The sequence below is a fragment of the Cynoglossus semilaevis genome, chromosome W, assembly GCF_000523025.1.
Source record: "Cynoglossus semilaevis isolate Cse_v1.0 chromosome W, Cse_v1.0, whole genome shotgun sequence".
NCBI lineage: Eukaryota > Metazoa > Chordata > Actinopteri > Pleuronectiformes > Cynoglossidae > Cynoglossus > Cynoglossus semilaevis.
In genome coordinates, this window is record NC_024327.1 from 2496898 (window position 1) to 2505697 (window position 8800).

At 41.9% G+C, this 8800-nt stretch overlaps 1 protein-coding gene and 1 long non-coding RNA gene across 3 annotated transcripts in view; both read left to right on the plus strand.

Annotated features, from left to right (window-relative positions):
- Window positions 1-1398, plus strand: part of LOC112486399 (uncharacterized) — a 4850-nt gene extending 3452 nt beyond the window's left edge. Inside the window, exon 2 of the long non-coding RNA XR_003048831.1 lies at window positions 1308-1398. This is a non-coding gene — a long non-coding RNA (uncharacterized LOC112486399). The remainder of the gene's footprint in view (window positions 1-1307) is intronic.
- Window positions 1399-4721: 3323 nt separating this feature from the next.
- LOC103396949 (acetoacetyl-CoA synthetase-like) lies at window positions 4722-8489 on the plus strand. Of its 2 annotated transcripts, XM_025052839.1 has the most exons (6): window positions 4722-4813; window positions 5679-5761; window positions 6254-6323; window positions 7046-7104; window positions 7748-7945; window positions 8035-8489. In XM_025052839.1, the coding sequence occupies exons 3-6, from the start codon at window positions 6310-6312 to the stop codon at window positions 8160-8162; spliced, it is 399 nt and encodes a 132-aa protein (XP_024908607.1). In that variant the 5' UTR covers window positions 4722-4813; window positions 5679-5761; window positions 6254-6309; the 3' UTR covers window positions 8163-8489. The 2 variants fall into 2 exon arrangements, with proteins under 2 accessions (XP_024908607.1, XP_024908608.1); XM_025052840.1 differs by lacking the exon at window positions 4722-4813 and having other exon boundaries at window positions 5658-5761.
- Window positions 8490-8800: the final 311 nt, after the last annotated feature.

An 8800-nucleotide genomic window follows, 5' to 3' on the forward strand; every position in this document is an offset into this window, starting at 1 on the left:
AAAGTCTATTCCAGGGTACTGGAGAGGAGAATCCGGCCTATAGTCGAACCTCGGATTCAAGAGGAACAATGTGGTTTTTGTCCTGGTCGTGGAACACTGGGCCAGCTCTATACCCTCCACAGGGTGCTTGAGGGTTCATGGGAGTTTGCCCAACCGGTCCACATGTGTTTTGTGGACTTGGAAAAGGCTTTCGACCGTGTCCCTCATGGTATTCTGTGGGGGGTGCTCCGAGAGTATGGGGTTGGGGGCCCTCTTCTAAGGGCTGTCCGGTCCCTGTACGATCGGAGTAGGAGCTTGGTTTGCATTGCCAGCAATAAGTCGGACCTGTTCCCGGTGCATGTTGGACTACGGCAGAGCTGCCCTTTGTCACCGGTTCTGTTCATCATCTTTATGGACAGAATTTCTAGGCGCAGCCAGGTGTCGGGTGGGGTCCAGTTCGGGAGCTACCGGATTTCATCTCTGCTTTTTGCAGATGATGTGGTATTGTTGGCCTCTTCGAACCAGGACCTGCAGCATGCACTGGGGCGGTTTGCAGTCGAGTGTAAAGCCGCTGGGATGAGAATTAGCACCTCTAAGTCCGAGGCCATGGTTCTCGACCGGAAAAAGGTGGTTTGCACCCTCCGGGTTGGGGAGGAAGTCCTGCCTCGGGTGGAGGAGTTTAAGTATCTTTGTTTCTTGTTCACGAGTGACGGTAGGATGGAGCGTGAGATTGATAGGCGGATCGGTGCAGCGGCCACAGTAATGCGGTCGCTGTATCGGTCCGTTGTGGTGAAGAAGGAGCTGAGCCGAAAGGCGAAGCTCTCGATTTACCGGTCGATCTACGTTGCTAACCTCACCTATGGTCATCGCATGCCCCCCGGATGCCTCCCTCGGGAGGTGCTTGGGTGCCGTCCCTCTGGGAGGAGACCTAGGGGAAGACCTAGGACACCCTGGAGCGACTACGTCACTCGGCTGGCCTGGGAGCATCTTGGGGTCCCCCCAGAAGAGCTGGAGGAAGTGTCGAGGGAAAGGGAAGTCTTGGTGTCCCTGCTCAGACTGTTGCCCCACGCGACCCGGTCCCGGATAAGTTTTTAAATCACAGCGGGGAATTAGCTGACACACACACATGCACACATGTCATTGTTAGGGAAAATATGTATGTATGTACATTACATGTACTTATGTACTGTATGTATGTATATATGTGTGTGTATGTATATATGTGTATATATGTGTATGTGTATATATGTATATATGTATATATATAGTGTGTATATATTTATATATATATTTCTATATTTATAAATATATATTTTTTACACTTCTAGTGGAAACACACAACCTGCAGTCCCTTCACACCATCCTGTCGACTGGATCTTCCCTCAAACCCCAGAGCTACGACTACGTCTACCGTTGCATACCATCTCAGGTGACTGACTGAACGCTGCCGGTTCCTCTACTGTGTTGTTCAATGACCGCCGTGGTCACGGGTGGTGAAGAGTCAAGTTGAAGGGCATACTTAATTACTGTCATATATGAAAAATATATCTGAAATATAACGTTTTTTTTTACTTCTGTTTTTACTTTAATGAATTATAAATGAGTCAAAGTGGTATGTGTAAGTTTTTTCACAGCAGCATGTGCATGTGCTGACCCTGTTCGTTTCCTCCTTCTCACTGAGGGCAATTGCGGGTTTCAACCCCGTCGGCTGCCAACCACCCTGACCTTGACCCCTGAGGTTAACACTCTGTTCTGGTTGTTAGTGTGTGTGTGTGTTCTCAGGATTTAGCGCAACATATGTTGCCTCCCCTCCTCTCCTCTCCTCTCCTCTCCTCTCCTCTCCTCTCCTCTCCTCTCCACGCGTCTTATCAATGCCCTGTGATAGTTTCATATTTTACCCCTTTTTCATATCTTTGTCTTTTAGTCAATGTCCAGTAACTTACTAAAGGTGGTGCAGTTTGTCTCATGATTATTAGGACGAGGGACCCAGGGACTAGTTGATAAACAACTCCTTATTTTCGACCTCCACTGGTTTCGTCCACTGGTAGAGAATTTCACAGTCATCTGTAAAACTTCACTTTACTTCATTTTGGGGTGGTTGGACCGTCATGGCAACGTTGTTTAACAAACATCAATCTCTGCTCACGTCCACTCGTTACAACTCTCATCACTGACTGTCAGAGCAGCCTGTGATTTTCAAACCCACCACCAGGGAAGGACATGTTTCAATCCCGGGCTCCACAGCAGGTCAGAACCACAACCTCTCTTCAACTTCACAGTACTTCAAAACCACTCCTCCGTTAAAGTGCATCACCAGCCAAGCTGGACCACCTCCGACCACCTTCGGGCTAGCCAATGCATCTCCAGTCTAACCAGAACACCTCGGTCCACATTTATTCGGCAAACCCCAGCTTGTCTAAAAACGTGCGCGTTCTTTGAAATTCTCATATTGTACTACAAAACCTGGCGGTGGAGCCTTTAACTAACATATTTTCACACCTAGGATTTCCAGCATAAATGCGGACCGAGGTGTCCCGGTTGGACGGAGATGTACCGGCCCAGTTGGAGGTGATCCGGCTTGGCAGGCTATGCACTTTAACGGGGGTGAAAACCGACCTGCTTTAATATTTCAAGGCCTCAAGAACAACAACTCAAATATATGTTTACCTAAAATAGTCTTTTTTAAAAATGTTTCTTTGTAACTTCTTACTTAGAAACAAGACGGCTTTAATAAGTTACCCTCCACTGTGCCTGCATACAAATACACACTGTACCTCCTACCTCCTCCAAAGGACAACAGTGGCTTTTTTAGCACAAATACACACTGTACCTGCTCCAAAGGACAACAGTGGCTTTTTTAGCTTCAAATGCAAGTGTGTGTGTATCTGTGTGTAACTGTGTGTTTGTCAACCCATGAAGTCGGCGCAATAATAAAATAATAGCGTGTCTTCCCGCTATAGATGTGTGTGCGTTTAATTAGAAGACTGTTTTCTCTTCCTCCTGGGAGCCAATTAGCGCTCAATAAAGAGCTTGGCAGAGAAGAAGGGCAGAGAGGAAAAGGGAGGGAAGGAGATGGGAAGAGGAGAGCAAGCAGAGGGAAGGAGAGGGAAGGAATAGCGAAAGGGCAGAGAGCAGCTGAAAGGAAGCGAGCAAGATGAATGGATGGAGTCTGTGGTACGGAGAGGGAGTGAAACGAGGAAATGGAGACGGAACAATGGGGGGAGAAAAATGAATCGAACGCATCAGAAATGGCAAATGATTGAAAGGAAGAGGGAGACAAATGGGTGTTGTGGCAAAGGGTTTGTGTGTGTGTGTGTGTTGGAGAAGGAGATAGAAAAGGAGAGAGTTTAAGGAACGCAGTGCTGCAGAGTTAAACTCTTATGTAGGTCAGTGGAGGTGGAAAAGGCTGCTGCCCCCTGCTGTCTGTTCAGGTTGACAAACTTGTTGCTAATTTGATTGGTAATGTAGACAATATTTGGTATCTCCGTGTTAAATATGCCACTTAAATGAGAACAATATTATATTCCGATTAATCGCAATTAATCGTGATTAATCACGTCAACAGTTAACTGTGGCTAAATTGACCTGAAGAAGAATTTTTCTTGGTTGTCACATACATCAGGGTTGAAGAGTACCATTAGGCAACTAGATGTAATTCACATCAATGACCAGCAGGGGGTGACTCATACGGTTGATGTTAGGTCATCTTAATTTTTTTTTGTGTGCATTAGATATGGGTCGAATTATGGCCAAAGTGTGGTCACGGATCACAAAGTCAAACAAGGTGGGGAGTACTCCAAGGAATTAGTACAGTAGTACCATTTTCTACACAAAGCAATACGTATCCAATAAGTACACGTATTTCTATTTGTGTACTCACCGATACCTGGTACCAACATCTACACTTCAATAGGCGAGTCTTCAAAAATATGCTATGAAGGCTAGTGGTTTTCACATTTACGACATTAACGTGAAACGTGACAACTCTAGAAAATGAACGTTCCGGACAGTTGCTCCAGAACTTCTCCCGACATTACCAAATGCGCTAGGGTCTGAGGTTCACGGCAGGAGGTTGTCACAGACTTTCCCATCGCAGGACAGGGTCCAGAAAGTCCAGGTTGAAGGGTGGAGCCTTCCTCCAGTGTGCAGGAGACAGAACACGCGCCCATTTGCACTCTGCAGTTTATCTGGAATTCCCTGCTGTGTTGTCACATGTCCTGACTTGGACAGAAGGTGTCCGTTGGTATTAGGAGCTGGCAGGTGACGTCTGGTCTCCTGTCAGCGGTCTTGTCCTCACTGAGGCCCCTTTGGAAGAACTCTGGGACATGAACAGACTTCGTGGAGGGTTTGAAGGCAGAAGCTAAGATGTGGTTGAAATATATATATATAAATATAAACACAGAAAATGTATGTATGTATGTATGTATATATATGTATGTATATATATATGTATGTATATATGTATGTATAGATATATGTTGAGACGTATGTATATATGTATGTAGGTATGTGTATATGTATGTATATATGTATGTGTATATATGTATATGTATATACACTATGTGTGTATATATGTGTATCTATATGTGTATATATCTATATATGAAATCATAATTAATATATATGTGTGTATATGTATGTATATATACTATACATGTACGTGTATTTTTAGTTGTTTAGCTAACTAACCATATTGTTGAATCTTGTTCTCTTTCTTCAAGTGGTACTGATATCAGGTCATGTTTCATGGGTCAAAACCCGACAGTTCCAGTGTACAAGGGTGAGATCCAAACCAGGAACCTGGGCATGGCCATGGAGGCCTGGAGCCTCGACGGTAAGATCCAACGCATGTGTGAATGTGTGCGTGGCTTTGTGTGTTGGTGCTCTGAACAGAAAGTTTAAAAAAAAAATCCCATCATACCCTCAGTCCAGTCATTGACCTCCACACCCCCAGCTCTTGTCTCTCACTCCCTGGTAAATAAGTTTACTACCTTATAATAATATATATATATATATATATATATATAGTATATATATTTTTGTTAATTAAACATTTTATTTTAGGTTTTTACCTTAGCATAGCAACAACAAAAATATTAATTCATGAGAATGGCCACCAGGGGGCGACTCATACTGTTGACGTTAGGTCATCTTAAAATGTCTTTTGTAATCAAGTCGCCCTCCATGGTGAACAATGACAAAGCAGCGTGTCCTTTAAGGCAGCACGGCCTGGAGTTTTTTATTTTTAATTTTTAATTTATTTTTATTTTTTTCAAATACGGACCCACTTTTTTACATGACAAACTGAGGTGACCCAGTTTGCGGTGTAAATTGTGAAAAGAGCAGTTTTTTTGTTGTGTATAATGGAACGCTTCTATTTTCTGCTGCGTTTTCTCATCATGTTCTTTAAGTACAAACCTGTGTTTTTCCAGGAGTTTTGCTCATTTTCTGGGCAATTTAACAAATAAAAATGGCAGTAATTAACTGTTTAGGTACAGCGATGTGGTCCAGTCAAACGGTTAGAGTCTGAGAAAACATCAGACGATGGAGGATACTTTTGTTTTTTGTTAAATATTTATGTGAATTAAATTGGAGTGGTTTAAAAATATGTGATTTTTTTTATTTTCTTTGTGTGGTCATCTCTTCACGTGTAAGAGTCTAATCCCAGATTTTTTGTCTCTTCTCGTGTCCGTGGACAGGTAAGCCTGTGTGGGGGGAGAGCGGGGAGTCTGCCATAAGAACGGAAGCAAATACCACAAAGCGTACTTCTCTTCATACCCTGGTAGGTACACAAACGGTACTCATACAATGTAAAACATTACATACCCCCGACAATACAGACCACAAAATAAATTAAAAAAAATTATGCTTTTTTTAAGTATTTAATACCCCCCAAGGTAACTGTGGAGAATATTCTGTGTTTTAAGAAGGTCGCCATGACGATAATAATAATAATAATAATTTGGAATCGATAGAAAAATATGGCACAAATTTACAAAAGAAAAACTGCGAACAAATGGCCTAAGGCAGTGTTTTCCAAACTTTTTTTCTGGGGACCCATATTTTAAAAGTCACAAACCTTCGCGACCCAAGTCAATAGACATTATTCATAAACTCCTGGGAAAAATGATGCGAGACGTCCCAAAAAGAATCTCTTGCGACCCACCTGAGGGTCGCGAACCAGTCTTTGGGAAACAATGGTCTAAAGTGTGTATTTAATTTTTTTGACTATTTTCTAATCTACTGCTGTTTCTTCCCTCTTTCTTCTGTCAAGGTGTATGGGCTCATGGAGACTACTGTAAAATCAACCCAAAGACCGGGGGCGTCGTCATGTTGGGCAGAAGGTCAGAAATATCAAGGCTTTGAGTCAAAAGTGTTTTTTGTTTGTTTGTTTGTTTTTTTATCTGTACACAATAAAATTCAAATGTACATTTCAACTGTAAATATTAATAATATAGCACGTTTATTTTTCCAGTTTATTTTTGTTAAAAGAAAAGGAAATATTTTTTAAAAAAGACCATTTTTTTAAATGCAATTTTGACCAGAAAAAATACAGTCATCTGCAAAGAAATTGATGAATAAGCTCTAAAAATAAAAACCACACAATGCCTGGATGAGTTTAAAGTAGGGCGAGGCAAGTTTAATGACCATGCTAACACTTTGATTAATTATCCAGATAATTAGTTAATTACATATCAATGCGTTTTTCGTGGAGAATCTCCCTGTGGTCAGCCGGATTTAAAATGATAGTATTTGAAGAGAGTGAAATATTGTCTTTTTTGAAGTACGTAGAATAGGAATACGTAGTACACAATATGTACATAATTAATAATAATTAGTGGTACAAAAATGTATGTTTTCATATTCTTAAAATTCAGCCTCAACTTTAAGAGTCGACATCCAGGTCAAAGGTCATAAAATAACAAATGTACTAACAAACAACACTCCGACTCGGTCCATCTGTTGTTGTAGCGTTCATACTGTGGTGTGTTCAATGACTGGGTTAAATATTATATCTGTGTAAACATTACACTCACACACTGCTGCTCATGTGTTTGTTCTGCAGTGACGGAACGTTAAACCCCAACGGAGTTCGCTTTGGCAGCTCAGAGATCTACAACATCGGTGACTGGAGCTGATGTTTTTTTTACTTTGAACTCACGTTTCCGTTTTTCTTTCTCTTGTTTTGTTTTAACGTTTTTATCAGGACTGTCAATCATAACACAAAATCCGATCAGAAAAATGACTTTTTAAGTAATTTCGACACGTGCCCCGATACATGACCGCCGTATATCCGATAATAATCCGACCATCAGATACAGCAGTCCCCAACCTCCTATCATTGAAGGATGGTTAAACAGTTGCTAAGGGTCTGTAAACTTTCAAAATAAAACACCTTTTAAGATGTATTCAGGTAGTAATATAGACGTATTATTTTGAAAAATCTCCAGATTATCTTTAGATAAATTTTTCGATGTGACCCGGCACCACATGACCTATAGACTGATACCAGTCCACAAACTTGGAGTCGCACACAGTCAAAACACATGTTGTAATTTACACATATTGCGGGGACGTTTTTTATTTACTGCAGCAACTCAAGCTTAAAATACCTCAATATCTCGACTGCCAACATTTGTTTGGTCAGGTCAGCGGCCCGGCCATGTGTCAGACAATTAATTCAATTAATCGCGATTACTTGACAGTTTGACAGTCATGATATTGAAGCCTGTCGATCTCTCATTGGACTTTGTCTTACCCCCAACAGTCGAGGCTTTCGAGGAAGTGTCCGACAGCCTGTGCGTATCTCAGTACAACGAGGACGGCGAGGAGAGAGTCATACTCTTTTTAAAGATGGCGCCCTCTAAGCCTTTCAGTCCAGTGCTGGTGGCCAAGATTAAAGGAGCCATCAGGAAGGCTCTGTCGGCCCGACACATCCCCTGCTGCTGGAGACCAAAGACATCCGGTAAGAGAAGGAACAGCTCACATCAGATATCAGAGCTGGCCCGTCGCCTTGTCTCAGTCCTGACGTTTGTTTAATTTATCCTCCTGCAGTACACCATCATGCAAGAGAGACAAGGAGGCTTGGGAGGCATGTATGGCCCGGGAACTACAGGTTGAAGATTCCTGAACTACATGACGTTCTTAATTATACGCTAGTATCTGTATTAACTTCTTCTTAGTCCATTTACATAGTCTGTTCAGTGTGGTCTACGTTCTTCATACAGACTGGCCCACGTGGGCCATGTCGGCGTGAGGTTCCTCCCGTTGCGGTCTACAGCTCGTGTTTGTACGCCCTCATCTGGGATTACTGTGTCATCACTGTGTGTACGTTCCGTTTCTATGTATATATGTTACGTATATATATATAAGTATATTTTGGACTGTTAGAATAAATGACATTAAAGTTAACCTGAAACTGTTAGCCCAGTGTTGTGTCGTAACACACACTGGTTTCATTCCTAGTCCTGAGAAAAGAAAACATTAGAGTCGGCAATTGTTTTAAACCAAAATCCAAACGAATCACGTTTTTATGTAGCGACTTTGAAAGTAGATGTTCTGTTATTTTTTTTTAAGGTACATGTCTGGTTTCTGTAGACAAATCCTTATTCCTCCGTTACTGATTTCATGTCGTGTAATTCTGTAGGTAACGAGATGAGATGACGATATGTTTTTCATTCAGTTGTATTTTATGGATTTGAGTAAAAACAACTGATCTTTGTTGCATATTATTCGTCTGCAGAACGTAGAACCCGCGGAACAACGTGGATCCTACAGTAAATGGTTACGCTAACTGTGATAATTCGCACTTTACGTTTTG